The sequence below is a fragment of the Xyrauchen texanus genome, chromosome 2, assembly GCF_025860055.1.
Source record: "Xyrauchen texanus isolate HMW12.3.18 chromosome 2, RBS_HiC_50CHRs, whole genome shotgun sequence".
Classification (NCBI taxonomy): Eukaryota; Metazoa; Chordata; class Actinopteri; order Cypriniformes; family Catostomidae; genus Xyrauchen; species Xyrauchen texanus.
Genome location: NC_068277.1, coordinates 2,762,335 through 2,780,878, shown reverse-complemented (window position 1 = coordinate 2,780,878; position 18,544 = coordinate 2,762,335). Strand labels below are relative to the sequence as shown.

At 37.4% G+C, this 18,544-nt stretch overlaps 1 protein-coding gene across 3 annotated transcripts; it reads right to left on the bottom strand.

Annotated features, from left to right (window-relative positions):
* Positions 1–1,850: 1,850 nt before the first annotated feature.
* khnyn (KH and NYN domain containing) lies at positions 1,851–18,035 on the bottom strand. 3 transcript variants are annotated; one of them, XM_052140648.1, is made up of 10 exons: positions 17,679–18,035; positions 17,353–17,434; positions 15,476–15,738; positions 14,862–14,996; positions 10,803–12,511; positions 9,489–9,619; positions 8,930–9,026; positions 7,841–7,948; positions 7,477–7,578; positions 1,851–2,769 (listed from the first exon to the last, which is right to left on the bottom strand). In XM_052140648.1, the coding sequence occupies exons 3-10, from the start codon at positions 15,725–15,727 to the stop codon at positions 2,475–2,477; spliced, it is 2,829 nt and encodes a 942-aa protein (XP_051996608.1). In that variant the 5' UTR covers positions 15,728–15,738; positions 17,353–17,434; positions 17,679–18,035; the 3' UTR covers positions 1,851–2,474. The 3 variants fall into 3 exon arrangements, with proteins under 3 accessions (XP_051996608.1, XP_051996615.1, XP_051996598.1); XM_052140655.1 differs by having other exon boundaries at positions 17,932–18,019; XM_052140638.1 differs by having other exon boundaries at positions 17,353–18,035.
* Between the last annotated feature and the right edge of the window lie 509 nt (positions 18,036–18,544).

Genomic DNA, 18,544 nt, shown 5'->3' with positions numbered 1-18,544 from the left:
ATTTACCTGCTAAGACCGTCAACATGGCACAACATTCAGCGGTAAGTTGCACCAGATATTATTAACATTCAACAGTCACATAAATCATTAGTATTGTTAGAAAATTTATGTTTTTGAAATGTAAATATATATTGTATAAATATAAAATATATAAAAATATATTGGACGTCCTGGTTGTCACCGAAGTTTATGGCTAAATATAGGGCTGACCGATATAACGTTATCAGATGAGATTGTTATGCGCATCTCGTCAGTAAAGCACATAACATAAAGTGCATTCATTGATTAGTAAATCGCCATCAGCTGCTTTCAGATGGAGCGGCGTATACTACACAGAGCCGTAGTTCACTAACAAGCTGGGCCGTGATAATGAAGGGTAAATTGCCCAGCTTGTCAGTGATGAACTACAGCTCTGTGTGGTAAATGCCGCTCCATCTGAAAGCAGCTGATGACGAACGGGACTCGCGCGCCAGGGTGGTGGGGGGAGGGGGGCATGGTACGAACGTTTGATTGACACATTTTCTGTCCAATGATTCTAGATGGTCTTGAAAATGATCGGCTGGAGTTTTTCGAGTCCTGCCCGTTCCACAGATGATTAAATTGCTTAATTTTCATTTCAGTGCTTCTAATTTACAGCCAGTAAGTGGGTTAGGAATAGGATTTCAAGTTATTTTGAAAAAATGGTCAAAAAAGAAAATCACATACCCCACCTTTAACATAGATCCGCGAAAAACACTAAAAACGCAGTATTACGCATGCCAGGCCAGTAGTTGGCGATGTCACTTTGTAAAGAAACACTACGCGCCTGCGCACATAAGCATTCTTCAACAGAGCGGTGGTAAGACGGCGAAAGCATCGTGCAATTTTGTCTGGACGGACGATGAGGTCGCTTTATTACTATAGATACTTTGCTGGAGAAGCGTCAATAAACTCAATGAGCAGCCAAACACAGTCCTGTAGTCCGCCATTGTTGTTTTGAAGTACTCGCGCGCAAGCCTTTAGACTGAACACGTAATACGCGTGCGCATGACGTCATCGTGTTCACAAATTTACGTTTTTGTACGTTTACACGGAGACGATAACAGCATCGTTTTCAAAAACTTGCGTTTTCAGGCCCCAAAACGCCGTTGTGTCAACGAACAGCCAAAACGCATAAAAAGTTTTCCGTTTTTAGTTGAAAACGCTGTCCTGTAAACGACCCCTAATTTTGGAACATACCTGCACTTTGGGGAATACACGATGAATGGAAAATAATTCCGACCTACCAAAAACACAAAATAATTGACAAAAATATTACATGAATGCCTCAAATGCAAGTCAAAAATATCCATCAGTGACAGACTGCGGTAAAGTTGTTTCTATATTGGACATTCGTTGGATATTATATATTTCCTTCTTTTATTGAAATGTACTCGCAAAATGGTGTTGTTTCATACTTTGTCTAGTCCAGTTAAAACTAAATAATAATAATAATGATATCGATCAATCATTTTGCTTTTTAAAGCATCAAAAGTGAAAAGCGCCATCCAGCAATTTAATTATTACTATTTTTTTTAATTAAAATCTAAACTATTCCGTGACTAAATTAAAGACCTGACCGGCCAAAATTACACTGAAAATGAATCAACAATCCACACAATTGCATTACGTGGGAAAGTTCAATTTCGCAAATTGATTTTGTACTTGATTCAAAAATGTGCATAAATGCACTTTTGCTTTTGTGACAATAACTTTTTTTGTTTTGTTGATTCACATACCACACATTGACGGTGTTTGTAATGCCAAAATTGTTTGAGTAAGAACATTTCAAGTGCCTTTATTTCACTCAGAAACAGACAGATGTAATTCAAATAAGTTCTTTATTGCCATTTTAGTCATGTCATTTGTAATCAGTACCAGACTACAATTCATCAGTAATGTTTCATCACTGCTGACAGGCGGTATCTGTATCTGAAAGGTGATTGGCACCTTTACCTCAAACTGTTGTAATGTTGTGATTCACCTCTGAGCTTTTATTAAATCCCTATGGAAAAAACATAATGGGAAAAATGACTTCGGAACCAAGACAGCAGAAAAGGTGGATGGACACCATTGCGCTCTATTGACCCAGACAGAAACAATGCATCTATATATTGCAGGAGCTTTATAAGGAGGTCCACTGTAAAGTTTTGCTTCATTTGGCATCTTACACTTTTAAGCCATTTTTATTATCCTCCAAGAATGACCATGTAAAAAAATAAACTGCAATCAATAAAACGATTGAGTTATACATTTCTTGCACATTGAAAAGCACAATAAAAGTAATACAAATTAGATTCATCACCATCAGTTTAAGCACATTAGTGACTCAATCAATATATAAATTAAGTTTAAAATGTAAAACACATAAGAATATATAGCTACATGGGAATTAAAAGTATTTTTCATTTAAACACAGACTCTATGCACTGTAAAATGTCTCTTCTCGTCTCTGTTTATTCCTGTTGTTCCAATATGAAGTCTGTGAGCTCGTTCATGCTTCGGATTGTTGGGTGACACTGTAGAATCATGATAATGACACTTTCCTGGTCTGGAAAGATCTGCATCAAACTCTCTTTCAACTTCAGTGTCTCATCGACTGTCCTCTCCATCACCTCCTTGCGACGTTGACCCTGTGGTGTCCAGTCTCGGTACTGCAGGACTTCAGTGTAGGCGCGAGGGGCTGGAGACGCAGAAGGAATGGACGAAGACATGCCCGCAAATGAGTGACTTCCTGGAACAGGTGAATTGCTATGAAGAGAGAGAGAGTGTAAAAGGTAACGGTGCACAATAGTAATCAGAAGCTTAAGTGAATGTATTTGCATTAGATAACACAATATAAATGATTAAATATTTGAACCCTTTAAGCTCTGAAGGTGTTTCTAAAGATTTCCTGTTTCAGTGGCATACCCAAAATTAAAGGCTTATAACTCAACAAAAAGGGTCAAGTGTTTGGTCTCATTGTAAAGAAAACTTTTCTAATGTATCTATTGATACATTCTAAAACTCCCAGCCTAAAGATATTTGCTGAAAACAATACTTTTTTCCTTATTTTACATTATATATCACTTTAGTTTTGTTCTCAATCATATCAACTGTATCTGAGAAAAGTTTGTGTAATCAAAAGTTACAACATTACAAATATAATGTATCATAGTGTCCAAAAACATCTCCAAACAAATAAAAGATAATAATTGTACATAAGAACTAATTACACATGCAAACACAACAATGACTAAAGGTTTGCATAGCATGCAGACATGATTTTAGTCATGAGATTTCACAGAATGAGTTTCATTCTGTGTCATTTGAGTCATCATTGAGTCTGTGTCGTGTATTTGGCGCCATCTCCTGGTGGTCATATGTAACATTGTGCTTCATGTGGATTATCTAATGATCAATGGCACCAACACACTTTTCAAGCAAAATATTATACAAGGAGTTGGTTAGGGTCTAACATCTAAACAAAACAACATATTACTTCTATTATGTGATATATTTCCAAGTGAAATGGGACATTCAATAAAAAAAATGATGGTGGACAGAACATTTTATATGCAGTTTCGGGTGTAATCTGATTAAAGTACTGTAACGTTTTTAGTTAAAAAGTACTGCATTGCAATACATGACATGTTCAAAATACATTACTTTGGTTACACATCTATAAAATAGAGATGTATTATTTTAGAGCTGTCAAAATTAATGTGTTAACACTGACAGAAATCAAGTGTTTTCACATTATATTTACCACAGAAGCACATGAAGTCTTAACTATCATCAAAAGCAGAATGAGATGTGTTTGTCTGCAAGTGCTTTTCATGGCGAGTTCAAAGCGGCGCACGACGCCCTGACGCGAATCATGAATGCCGCTTCATGATTGCTGTAACAAAGCGGATAGCACAGTCTACCAGCAGACTTTGTAGGTTTAGAGAAAAAAAGAATGTCCATTGAAATAAATATATAACCTATGTGGGGAAACTAACTCCCATGAATACTTTAAGAAACGTTTAATGTTACTTGAATAGGTGATATTTAAGTGCATTTCTATCTTTATACTGTGGAAGGCTTTGAGAAATGTTAATAAAGCATTATATTATAAAAAATATACATATAGTTTTGTTTTCTTTCTGAAGATGGAAATAAATGCATCTTGACAGGAGAAAATTATATAAAGTTTCAAATTTCAGCACTTGCACATATTCTGTGAATAATCGCGATTATCTAGGAATAATTATGCGATTAATCATGATTACAAATCTTAATTGACTGACAGCACTATTTTTTAGTAGTAACTGTGTTTTTGTGACAGCTGAATGGCGTACTCCCCCTAATAAGTCCTTATAAGGGAGGAACGTGCTATGCTAAATGTTTGACTTACGTGCCACAATGCTGCCCTGCAAAAGCAAAAGACCTTAACTCACTAGAGTGTGAAACTGAGAAAAATGACTTTAAAGTTTCTGTTTTGTCCAGACAAAAGTATTATAGGTAGGACTCCCAAAATTTCACAACTAGTTGCTATACTGAAGAAATGTTTGTATGCAAAAAATCTTGAGCTCAAAATTGACCTTTGACCCTTGTTTGGCAGTTACTGTACTCTGCCTTTGTATCATGTGCCAAAAATCAGGAGTCATGCAAAGGCAAAAGGCCGTAACTGACATATAATCAATATTTACTTGCTGTTCACCATACTTACATCCATTATAAGAACACCTAACCAAGGTCTAGTCATCATGGTATTTGTTTTAAATTATATAGAAGACCTTTGATTGTTCCTATTTAGTGCTATAATTATCAGGATAGTGCGGCAACACTAACACAGTTAAACAGAATAACAGATAAGTTACTTTGCAGTACAGTATGTACAGTATGAATAAATACAATACATATTTTCACAATAAAGATAATTTAATTATAATTGAATACAAAGGTATATGTATTTAAATGCAAGATATAGAGTAATAATTAATTAAACATTAGACCAATACATTAGAGATTAGAGACTTTACTGCGCCCAAATAAAATCTTACTGAAAGCTAATTTTTTGAGATATCAACCTAAAATTTGGAACACAACTTGTCCATAGGTATATATGACAAAGCATTCTTGAAATACAACCATTTAAGTTTGGATAGTGATTTTCATGTCTATGCTGAAAAAAGGGGAGGGGTGACAGTTAAAGGGTTAAGGGCCGAAGTCCAAACTGCTCAAGATGCTCAGTCAACGAACTTGACTTGGATTACTACTTTTTAATTCTGAGATAATATAGACAGAGTATACCGAAAAAAGTTGGAATTACTTTTACTATTTAGGTTAGCCTACTTTGTACGGACGTTAGTGATAACTAGCTGTAAAATCTGACGTGAACACCTGCAAGAAGGAAATATGGCTCAAACACGTATGGATTGTTGTGGATACAGCAGATGACGTGCATTGCTATGGATTATATCTTCTATGGATTATATCTTCTATGGATTATATCTTCTATGGATTATATCGGATTGCATGGAAAGGTAGGATGCCTCTGTATTTAATATTTGGTTTTCAGCATCTGATGTGAGGCGAGTGTCAGCGTCAACGTTAGCGCTAATTTACATGACACAGATTAAATTTAGCTAGCTCCGGGCTGTCACTGACATTGACAGATCTGAACCATCGCCCTATCACATCGCTATCACAGAGTAATAATACAAACAAGCAGTCGGCAGTCTACACTTTATTTCAAAGATGTGTCGTGTGTATGTTACGCGGTTTGGTGACAATAAAAGAGCGGTAATCTTTGACAGTATGACAAAGCCAGAGTACAGTAACATCACAGCGGCACCGTAACATCTCTCTTGATGCCAGGCGAAACAAAGTCAGAACACCTTAAACTCAACTTCAGTGTGCCGGAACAAAGGCTAAGAGCCGTAACACTGTTACAGCATTCTGCTGTGGTTTCTCGTATGGTTTTGGATGTTACGGTTGTCATAGCCCTTTAATTTCTCGTTAAAACAATCAAATTGACTCACGATATTTATTCACATGATAAAGGAGGTCTTGAATACCCCAAAAAATGACATTAACTCATTTTTGACCAAACATGATGTTACGGCGTTTTGCCTTTGTAGGGCAGAATGAACGAGGAGGAAATATAGTCATTCGTTTGAATTCATTGAGCAAAAAACTAAAACCTTTCTGTGAAAAGTATTTTTGAAAGTAACAAGTTTTTTTTATAAAGTAATCAGATTACAATTTAAAGAAACAATTAGTAATTTGCAGTAGATAACTTTTGAGTAAATTACTTTTTCTATATGACAGGTGCTTGTAAAGTAACATCAGCCAAAAAGGAAAGTTGTTTCAGAGGCTGAGCAAGTTATTACACATACGCTGATGTATTAATAAAGTAAAATATAATTAATATTTGTTCTAAATGTTGACTAACACTTTAAGCCTGGATGGGCCCATTAAAAAAAAATAATCCTCAAAATATTCATAACCAGTGTTGCAGATAATGCGATAAATATAATGTGCATGGCGTAATCAGATTACATTTTTTATGAGTAACGAGTAAATAACGCATTATTTTATATTTTAGACCATAATATCAGAGATACGTTTTAAATAAAGTAAATGCTTTGCTTTTGTATTATGAGAAATCTGGTATGTGTAAACTTCGGGGAGGAGAGGTAGTGCATGATTGGCATTGTTGTTCTATAGAGTGTGAGGCCAGAGACTATTTAGCAGAAAGAGACGAGTCACTTCTATTTAAATAGTGCTCTAGCACCCAACAGCCAATGGATGTAGAAAGGAAGTCCCGCCTTGCAGGTAAAAGAGCCAATCACCATTTAGATACAGATACTGCCTGTCAATCAACTAGCTAACGCGCATTTTGTGTTTTAGTTTAATATGTCAACATTTAGTTGTAAAACGTGGTTGATTCATGTGTTAATACACACTGTAAACAGTGTGTAAATCAGTAAACACATTTAGCCAGAGGGATTATAAGACTAGTCTTCCACTGGCCAAGACATGATACACAGGGTGAAATACTCGCTCAATTCAAGGACTTATGCATCCAAACTGCTCCGTGTTACAGCTCCCTGAAACTGGGAGAATTAGATGAGAACAGCTAACTTTGGATCAGTGGCTCCGAGCTATGTTCTACATCGATTGTGTATGCAAAGAAAATGTCTTGGTTTCCAAAAAGATATATATATATATATATATTTAAACAATTGCACTGTGTTAGTGGAACAAGTTCATAATTAATGAAAAGTTAAATTAGTTGTGAGAAAAGCCGGAGCAACATTTGTTTGCAGACGACACTTGCTTTCATAATTTCTTATCTAATGCAATGACTTTCAGATATTTATACTGTGCATATGACTTTGGTAAACGAATACATTTTGGGGCCACTGTATGCATCTACATGCCAGGTGAATGCTCAGGGAAATATGTGCATGACTATGATATTAATACCTGTTTTGTGATTGTAAAAAGTCATTCAGGTGTGGTCCACCGCGGCCCATCGGGTCGTCAGGTAACATGAAAAGATCTCCGGCAAACACGTACTGTAGCAAACTGAAAATCATATGATTTCTGGGTTACTGCATTGAGTTTTTTCTTTAATAATGGCCATAAAATTATAAAATGGTTATCAGGAGTGGGTCACCGAGGACTATTATCACCTTAATCATCATGAAATCTTATTTCCATGAGGAGGAGAATTACAATTACATCCAAATGGGATTTCAAATTTCAGTAAGATTCGATCAGTTAATGTTATCCAAATGTAAAGGTTTATCTTAGATGAGCAAATCTTTCACTTATTAGTAATGGGCACCTTTTCTTTATGATGTTTCTCCATGCAGGCGACTCGTCCACTAGATCTCTCAGATTGTCATTCGTCACAATCACTCCATTTGTGTTCTGAGCCAATGCGAGCATGAATCTGTGTTGAACAAACTCATTTTTAATGCTGTTAGTCTTGTTATAAAACTACAATAAAGCAATCTGGAAAAAGTAAAAACATTTATTTTTTTTTTTACATAAAATACACTACAGTAAGGGTGCATTTGTTAACATTAACTTTCACAGCACTCATTTATCTTGGTTAATGTTAATTAAGTTCTTCACTGTCTGAAGTCATTCAAATTCATTTTTAGCCACTCAACATATTTGATATTTAGCAAACTATAGTTTTGGCAAGTCGTTTAGGTCATCTACTTTGTAAATGGTACGAGTAATTTTTCCAACAATTGTTTACAGACTTCTAACACATTTCCAGTGGGTCAGAAGTTTACACACACCAAGTTAACTGTGCCTTTAAGCAGCTTGGAAAATTCCAGAAAATGATGTCAAGCCTGACTTCAAATGTACATTTATAGTACATGTTTTTAAGTTAAAATGTTGTATATGTTAACATTAGTTAATGCTTTATGAAGAAACAAGAGCTACCAATAAACATTTCAACCGAGATTAATAAATGAGACTAAAAGATATTGTCCATGATAAATAATGCATTTAATGAATGGAACATTTTGCCTTTTTATATCATTACTTGCTCTTGCTATTTCGGTTTACTCTTATGTTGTGTTCTTTATGGTCTTCACAAGTTCAAGATAAGGTGTTGTCTTTATTTCAAGGTCTTCAATGTCACCGGACGATGTAGTGAAGTAGTTTTTTTCCATTGCCTTTGCTTGGTCTAATAACACTCGTTGAACTTGTGCTGGTCAGACAAACTCAGACTGGGCATTGAGAAAGTCACATCTAAGATTATCCGATAAATGAAAGCCGTTAGAAGAGTTAACATTACAAGGTGTCGACTGACTTTGGATATCAGACAGAACTCAGTCTTCTGACGTAGAGAGAGATCAAGTAGTATGCTGGACATAACAATCATTTTACACCTTATTCTGATTTTAGGACATACCTGTCATCATAAGAGTTGATTCTCTTACCCTCCACCTCTCTGGACGGAGTAAATGAGAGCAAACCCAGATCCTGCAGTTCAGTCAGATACTGCTTCTCTGTAGAGGAACGATAATGTTAACCCTAATGTATCTTAGACAACAGCGAAACCCATTAATCATTAAAAAGTTAATAGAACTTCTTTGTTGTAACTGTTGTCCACGTGCAGTGACAGATCATGATAAGTTCAGATAATGCATCTGCTTGAGTAAAACAACTAGCATTCGGCTTCCATCACATTTGTGGAGAGATTTTAACTAAAGTGTATTTAGAGAAAAAAACTTTTTTTTTGAGTTTGAGTTGGCAAATTAAACTGAAACATTAACCTGCCTCATGAGACAGGTCCCATAGACCCTCCCTTCAACAATTTCTGATAGGAAGTGGTCACAGAGATGTTTTAGATGCACGTTAATACCAGGAGTAAAATGTTCACTTTAAGAGAGTAGGGAACAGTTACTTGGTGCCCTAACAACTGGATAGGACACAGTGTGACATGTGTATAGTTCTCTAGTGAATGTTACCTTTAATGTTATGATGTTTCTTTTGTCTCCACTGAGGGACAAACACAGTGATTTTGCGATGACCCTTCCCCCAGAAGTGCTGTACAGCCAGAGCGATGCCTCGACAGGAGAAAAACACCCCCAAACCGTGGCTGCAGAAAATCCAGCAACATTGCATCAGTTTAAATGTAATAAAAAGTATCTTAACCTTAGAGACAGCAATTATCTGTTATGTTTCTCCTTCGATCCTTCCTGCATCACTTTTGTGCTCCCTCACTCTGGGTGGGTCTCAAACCGCTACCTAGTTCAGTAGTAAGTGGGAGGGACCCAGGGAGTTCGCCATGTCTTGGTCTGTCCCATGGCCAAAATTGTTCCAGTGAACTTTTGCCGCAGTAAAAATTCCCAGAATGCACTGTAAAAACCAGTAAGCATCAACTACTCCCCATATTCACTAACTAGAATTGTTGTCCTGTCTTTTTAGCAGCAACAACGAAGATGTCTGCTGAACAAAACAAATGATCCCAGGAAGATATTTGTCTGGGCTATTTTTGATTAATACCAGCTACATTTTAATGGCACCAACATACAGGAACATGTAGGAAAGCATACAATGTGTTCTAAAGGAGGGAAAAAGTGCATTGTCAGTTTGAAACCAATTGCAAATTCAGAGAACTGGAGTGTCGAAAGCCAAAAGTTGTTCGCCTCTCTGTAATTACCATTGGTCAATGGATGTCAGAGTGACACAGCAAATGTAAACATTTTTAAACTTTATTGTTGCAGGACAGGGTGTCACTTTCACAAACCTTAGCATTTTTCTCCACACCCTTGTGTCACACCTTCCCCTTTGAAATCAATCGATTTGCCACATTCTTTAACTCTACTGTGTTGGCACCCTGTTACATGACCTTGTAATCGTGTTAAAGGTAATAGAGTCATCAGTGTCCCAAGGTTTACATTTACATTTATGCATTTGGCAGACGCTTTTATCCAAATTGACTTACAGTGCAATTATTACAGGGACAATCACCCCGGAACAACCTGGAGTTAAGTGCGTTGCTCAAGGGCACAATGGTTGTGGTTGTGGGGTTCAAACCAAGGACCTTCTGATTAACAACCCTGTGCTTTAGCCACTACGCCGCCACCACCACTCACAGTGTTTAATTAATCAAGGCTCTTGCAGTGCCCATTGTACTGATTTAAATTGAAGGGAACTAGGAAGTGGAATGAGACCCACCCTTTAACATTTCTGGTGCCAAGTATCTTAATCTTACCTTTCCTCTAAGCTACATTTTTCATATAAAATTTATAACATTTCATACCTTGATTTGTTTTTACCTCATTGCAACATTGCTCCCATCAATGATGATCTGACGCAGCATGGAGTTACCAGGATCATCCGACAACTCTAGTTTGAAGGGCATCTTGAGGCCCTCAAGAAACCTTTGAGGTCCAGTGACCACAGACGCTGTGGCTGATTTGCCCTGCCTCTGCTTGGGCAGGCTGACATGCTGCTGAAGGTTGGAGATGTTTGGTACTTTTGGGAAACTTAGATGATTGTTCTGAGGGACACTCTGTGGATGTAAACTTCCAGAATGGATGTGTGGATTCATGAGTTGTACATTTGGGTTTATGTCAGGTAAGTCCAAGTTTTCAAGTGTCGGTTTTGAGGGGTAGGTTGTCTGTGGTGGACCTCTCACTGACAGAGGGGGGTTGCTATGAAGTGGTGGCTGGTTTTGGGATATTGTGGGTGACTCTAGCGCAGTGCTGTTCAATTTAGTTGTGTCTGGTTGTCGGACAATCCCTGTTGTTCTTGCCTCTGTTCCGGTCTTTTCGCCCCCTGTTTCGAGATATTTCACGTCTGCCTCTGAATTCCTCCCAATCGTCTGCTCCGCTCCTGTATTGCTGTCTTTCCTTCTGTTGGACTCTTTGACTCCCTGCCTCTGCAATTCCAGTAGCAGCTCATGTGGGTTCAGCTCTGGTAAATTGCTGTACACTTCCTCTACTCTTTCCTCTGTATACCCACAGGTGGCTGCGGCCTTCTTCAACACACCCAAGACAAAGTCGTCCTCTTTGGACTCTGGTTCATCTTTACTGGTCTCTAAAATTTCAGCAGCCTCCTTTAGTCCTTCACTGATCATGGCTCTTATCCTAGCCACATTGTCTTTATTCTGTGCCTTTGTGTTACAGTGGTCTCTTTGCTGGTCTGATTTATCCTGCTCTTGCTGGATCAAATCCAGAATCTGGGAGGCTTCTTTGGGGCCAGTACGGGCCAAGACCTTGTTTACCACCTCCTCGTTGAAGCCCATCGCAGTGAAGAACTTGAGAAGGTGCTCAAATTCCTCTCTACTCCCTGCAGATAATAGGACAGTTTCTTGTGGAGGCATTTCAGATTCCACTTCTTGTGGCGAACCACGTTGTGGTACCTCTAGGTTCTCTGGGTGAGTTCTATGTGTTGGGACAGGGAGGAAACTGTGGGATAATTGATTTTGTGATTCACTGAAGTCAGTCATCCTCCTTGCAATATCATCTGTGCCATTAAATCTTTGATATCCATATTGTGGAAAGGCACCAGAGTACTTGGAATGTGACTTCATAGACATCATATTTGGTCTGTCTTGGATGACTGCACTCTCTCTGTTTTTATTTTGTCCAAGTTCTTCAGGCTCTCTGAACATCATTTCATTTATAGTCCTCTGCATTGCCCAAGATTCATTACTTTCTAATTGTTTAAGTGTTTCCTGGCTCCTTTCGGCATCCAGGCCCCTACCCCTATCCAATCCAGACTGCTTCACCAAATCCAACAGAGCTTCTTTTACTATCACAGGTAACACTAGCAGGTCTAGGATGTGACGGTCCTCCAGGTTCTCAACCATGGACTTGAAGGCCCGGCGTGAATCCAGGGACTCACCTGCTGTCCCAAGCCCACAGTCAGGACGTCGTCCCTGGCTCATACTGTACTTCTCTGCCAGGTCTGTAATGTAAGAGTATGCTTTCATCACAGGTTCTGCAAGTCCGGTGATGAGGAGACAACCTTGAGATCCTACCTGAAAGAGAGATTTAGAGTTTGAAAGTCCAACAATGGTACAATATATAGTTGAAGTCAGAAGTTTACATACACTTAAGTCATTAAAACTTTTTTTTATTTTTTTAACCACTCCACAGATTTAATATTAGCAAACTATAGTATTTGCAAGTCGTTTAGGACATCTACTTTGTGCATGACATGAGCAATTTTTCAATAAATTGTTTACAGACAGATTGTTTCACTTTTAATTAACTATAAAAATCACAATTCCAGTGGGTCAGACGTTTACATACACCAAGTTAACTGTGCCTTTAAGCAGCTTGAGAAATTCCAGAAAATTATGTCAAGCCTTTAGACAATTAGCTTCTGATATGAGGTGTACTGAATTGGAGGTGTACCTGTAAAGATTCTGGAGGAAACAGGTAGACAAGTATCTATATCCACAGTAAAAGGAGTCCTATATCAGTGAAGTGGTGGTGGCATAGTGGGCTAAAGCACTAAACTGTTAAGCAGAAGGTTGTCGGTTCGAGCAAGGCACTTAACTCCAGGTTGCTCCGGGGGGATTATCCCCATAATAAGGGCTCTGTAAGTCACTTTGGATAAAAGCGTCTGCCAAATGCATAAATGTAAATATCAACATGACTGTTCAGCAAGGAAGAAGCCACTGCTGCAAAACCGCCATAAAAAAGCCAGACTACAATTTGCAAGTACACATGGGGACAAATATCTTACTTTTTTGAGAAATGTCCTCTGGTCTTATGAAACAAAAATTGAACTGTTTGACCATAATGAGTATCATTATGTTATCATTATGAGGAAAAAGGGTGAGGCTTGCAAGCCGAAGAACACCATCCCAACCATGAAGCATGGGGGTGCAGCATCACGTTGTGGGGGTGTTTGCTGCAGGAGGGACTGGTGCACTTCACAAAATATATGGCATCATGAGGAAGAAAATTATGTGGACATATTGAAGCAACATCTCAAGACATCAGACAGGAAGTTAAAGTTCGGTCACAAATGGGTCTTCCAAATGGACAATGACCCCAAGCATACCTCCAAAGTTGTGGCAAAATGGCTTAAGAACAACAAAGTCAAGGTATCGGAGAAGGCATCACAAAGTCCTGACCTCAGTCTGATTGAACATTTGTGGTCAGAACTGAAAAAGTGTGTGTGATTAAGGAGGCCTACAAACCTGACTCAGTTACAGCAGTTCTGTCTGGAGGAATGGGACAAAATTCCAGCAACTTATTGTGAGAAGCTTTTGGAAGAATCCCCAAAACATTTGACTCAAGTTAAACAATTTAAAGGCAACGCCACCAAATACTAACAAAGTGAATGTAAACTTCTGACCCACTGGGAATGTGATGAAAGAAATAAAAGCTGAAATAAATAAAAGCTGAAATAAATCATTCTCTCTACTATTATTCTGACATTTCACATTCTTAAAGTAGTGATCACAACTGACCTAAAACAGGGAATGATTTCTACCATTAAATGTCAGGAATTGTGACAAACTGAGTTTAAATGTATTTGGCTAAAGTGTATGTAAACTTCTGACTTAAAACTGCATTATATCTACATAACAGCCACAGTTGAACAGATAAAGCAAATGTTTGCCATGTTCAGCCCATAAAATGGTTTGACAAACACATAATTCTGTCCCGTGATACATTTTTTTATTGAAACAGGAACATGGGGCAAAACTACGATTTGCTACTTGCTAGTAATAGACAGTTGCAGGTGGTATTGGGGACAGGTAAATTTACATTCATGCCAGACAACATTTTATTGGGCACAACATTCCTATTTGTAGCAGGAATGATGTCATCATAAAGTTTGGTTCATTTTTCCAGGAAGAAAATGAATGTTCAGTGTATATCTACTGAAATTGATTGTTATTTTAGGTACTTATATAGGTTAAGTGTATTTAAAGGGATAGGTCACCCAAAAATGAAAATTCGCAGGTAACAAGTCAACTGAATCAGGCATAATAAAGATAGTCTCCTAAAACAAACTGCCTTTCACTTTCACCAAGCTTTACATACTGTATTATTTTATGGTACACTAACAGGCGATTTTACTGTAGAGTTAGCACAGTCAATGTCAGTCTTTAATAAACCCCTTCTTACTGTGGCTCAGGTGGTAGAGCGGGTCGGCCACTAATCGCAGGGTTGGCGGTTCGATTTCCGGCCCATATGACTCCACAGGCCAAAGTGTCCTTGGGCAAGACCCTGAACCCCAAGTTGCTCCCATTGGCAGGCTTTTCTGTCATTGGTGTATGAGTGTGTGTGTGAATGGGACAGTGTAAAGCGCTCTGAATAACGCTAAGATTAAAAAAGGCGCTATATAAGTGCAGACCGTTTACTTACCAAAATATGTGCTGAGGTATTTTTAATCAGGCAATCCATGAACAGCCCTTTAGCACCACAGAACACACAGTGAAGGACCTCTGGGAACTGGATCTCTTGTTGAGCTTCCTGATTGACGACACCTTTCACAAAAAGCTAAGAGTAGCAGAAAGGGAAGTAAACCCTCAGCAATTAAACAATACAAATATAACATGGATACTGTATTTGGGAATTGAATTCATAAACAAAAATATCTATTGTCTATCTGTTGTGCTTTCATTGGGCGTTAACAGCCTGACATCATTTTCTCCAGGCAAATAGTGTTATTAATATATACATGACTAAAATAAAGAGTTTTTTAATGAAGCCTAATTTAGAAAGGAGGGGTGCTTGCACTAAAAACAGTGACAACAATTTGAAAACTCTGTGCGCAATACTACTCTTAAACTGGGTATTTATTAATCGCTGTCAAGTTTCAGTTTATCTATATGTAACAGTCCTGTTTGACCCGCTCCGAACGGGATTCGAACCGGCGTCAGCCAGAATGGGAGCCTGTCGTGCTAACGAGGAGGCTAAAGGCTACAGCCTGTCGCTAGTGCGCCTCTTGAGGCCAGGAGAGTGAAGTGTAAATGCACCTTTGCTGCCTCCACATTCCTGGCGTTCCCGCGCAAACGCAGCCAGATCTGTCCGTCCTGTGACGAGACCGTATCCTCTCCTCCGATATTCAGTGACACCCCAAACACCCGCTCAACAGTGGGCTGCAGGGCCACCAGTGCCCCCCTCAAAACACATGAGCAGGTAAACTCATCCTTAACTTCCTGCCCCTCTGTCCAGACGTCCGTCCATTGGGATGTAAATTCTTCAAATGGGAGGGCTGAGAGAGCCATGATAAAACTTACTGAAAGAGACAGAAAATACTTCAGTCATTTCTTAAACATTTTATAGTCCAACGGGGGAAATCCAGGGGACGGGTCATTTTTCCTGGTCCCAAGAGCATGACAAATATATATATATATATGTTTTTATTGAATCTTGATGGAGAAACAATGCATGTAAAAAGAAATGAGTTTATCTGAGGTGACAAAAATGTGAAATCTTTTTCATATTGTTTAAAACCACACGTGTCGAGTTTATAGAAATGTAATAATCTTTGTATTCATGTTGGTTTCACAAATGTTTAAAAAATATTTGTAGCATTTTCAACCAAAATAAATACATAAATAAATGATCAAATTACTTTAAAAATGTCATGTGTTATAAACATCAAGTAAAAAATATATTAAAAATAAATAAATCTTATTGCACCTTAAATACGAGAACACAACTTAAACATTGATTTAAAAAAAGTTTTTGAAAAATTTTTTCCAAATAAAAAAACCCCGTTTCCATAGGGTTATTCCAATTGACATGAAAATGTCAAAGTATTTATATTTAATTATATATATATATATATACACACACATACACACACCTGTTGGTTACACCATCTAACTAACTTTGATTTGGTGGACAAAAGTGTTTAAAATGTTACTCAAATCAGAATTAATAAATACAATCGTAATTATCAATTGAATAATCGATACCTGTGCAATTAGCTCTTGATTTTTCAAGATGTGTTTTTTAATTATGATCTCTGTACGGTTACACCACACTTCAAAAACATGTTCATCATAGAAGAGGTGTATTAAAGTCATTGTTTTGTTCAAATTACATTTTTTATGTATCTATTTATGAATAATTAAAAGATCTGGACAAATAGAGAGAGACTTTTTTTCCTCAATTTACTTGTTTAAAAAAAAAAGTATTAATGTATGTATTGATTGATACTTTATGTACTATATAATCATTTTGTTCATTGTTCATGTAATGGCCAATGCTTTGGCAATACTGCACAAGTCATGCCAATAAAGCTCATTTGGACTGAATTGAGAGAGAAAGAGAGAGACAAACAGACATAGAGAGAAAGAGAGATGTAGAGAGAGAGAGACAAACAGACAGACATAAAGAGAGAGAGAGAGACGTAGAGAGAGAGCGTCACTTTACGTCACTGACCCTACAATAAATGTATTTTCATAAAAATAAAATGTTTTAAATGTAGCTAAAGGCAACTGGATGGGCCTTTGGGGTTTTCTGTTTTTAGTACAGTTTAATACGCTTTAATACCAATACATTAAACAATAAGGTTGCATGTGTTAACATTAGATAACAACTATCACTATTTTTATAGCATTTATTAATCTTGGTTGTTCTTGATACCGAATACATTAATGTTAAAGAATTATTGCCGCATATTTGACAAATGATTAAATCGTGCTCGCTTTGCACAAACAATTTAGTAACACATCAGGTATAATTTAATAAAATAATTAAAAATAAAAATGTATTTATATATATATAGTAGCTATACATCTGTCGCTATAATTAAATAGTATATAATTGTCTACTATTGTCAGCATTATATAATACAATTATCGTTAAAAGTCATTAAAAAACATCAACAAACTTTACTTACCATAGCAAATGTGTGTAAGGTCAAACCAAGATGACCAGGTTACAGAATGTTCTATTGATATTAAATAAACAAACTATCGATTCTGGAGAAGAGAAAAGAACATATTCCCCAATGAAGTCACAATAAACACATTTGAAATCAGAGATATCCACATTATAGAACGATGACGATTTAACCGACACAAACTAGCGTTGTTACGCTCTTTAAACTTATTTAAACTTAGCACTTATAAACGATCAAAAGCGACAATATCACATTCAGCTTCACCAGAATCAATCGTGATATAGTTCTGTCGGGTTATAACATGTTTCTCGTTTAGAAATCACCCGCATGTTTAGTCAGGCTGTCCACATTTAGGACTGATCGTCAGTTGTATCATTGTTGATCAAATGAAACTTAAGGGAAACTCCATTTGCGTTCTCGATGTTTTGTCGTTACAAACAGGAAAGAGGCGCGTGTACAATTGACCACAGCACTTTCGTGTTTTACCAAATATTTCATCTATAATATTTATCAAAAATAAATCTGTTTTTGCACTAATTCAATGCCATTGCATTTTATATCATTCCATATATTTACACAAGTGACATTCACGCGAACAGTCTTCTCGTAGACTTTGCCAAAGCTTTACGCAAGTGGGAATTTCCACTGTCTAAAGTCATTTCCGTTTGAAGTCAACAGAAATGTCTGAAGTTTCCAGGCAAGTCAAGTCCACTCGGCGGCCATCTTTGGGACGCGCCCTCGAAGCTGTTTCAATGTAAACAAGCGGCATTGAAGTGCAGCTCCCATCTACTTGAATGGGGAAAGAAGGGAATCTCCAAAACGGTTGGTCAAGATTACGATCAAAGAACATATTTAAAATCAGCAGTAAAAACGGACAAAAATGGTTTCAAACAATGTGCTTCTTGAGCTCGTATCACGCTAAAATAAATCTGCGTTTTTCAGGCTGGTCCAGCTAATGCGCATGCGCATTCTCGAGTTGATCGTCAAGCGAGCTCTATGTCTAAAAACTGATTGGCTCTTTTACCTGTAAGGCGGGACTTCCTTTCCCCCAACAGTTCGGGGTTTTAATTGAAGTGGTCCGTTTTTGCGAAATAGTCTGTACATACTCAAACTCGTTTTTAATACATCGCCAAACGACATTGTATCTAAATATAAAGATGATGTAATAAAATGTATAATAGTGTCTGTT

What these genes read in the sequence shown, in the direction of transcription:
- khnyn (XM_052140638.1), bottom strand. Translation starts at nt 15,727, where the DNA reads ATGGCTCTCTCAGCCCTCCCATTTGAAGAATTTACATCCCAATGGACG. An exon ending in GGAATGTGGAGGCAGCAAAG is followed by an intron (nt 14,997 to 15,475) that starts GTGCATTTACAC and finishes TGCTACTCTTAG; the next exon opens with CTTTTTGTGAAAGGTGTCGT. An exon ending in GAAACATCATAACATTAAAG is followed by an intron (nt 9,027 to 9,488) that starts GTAACATTCACT and finishes GTTCCTCTACAG; the next exon opens with AGAAGCAGTATCTGACTGAA.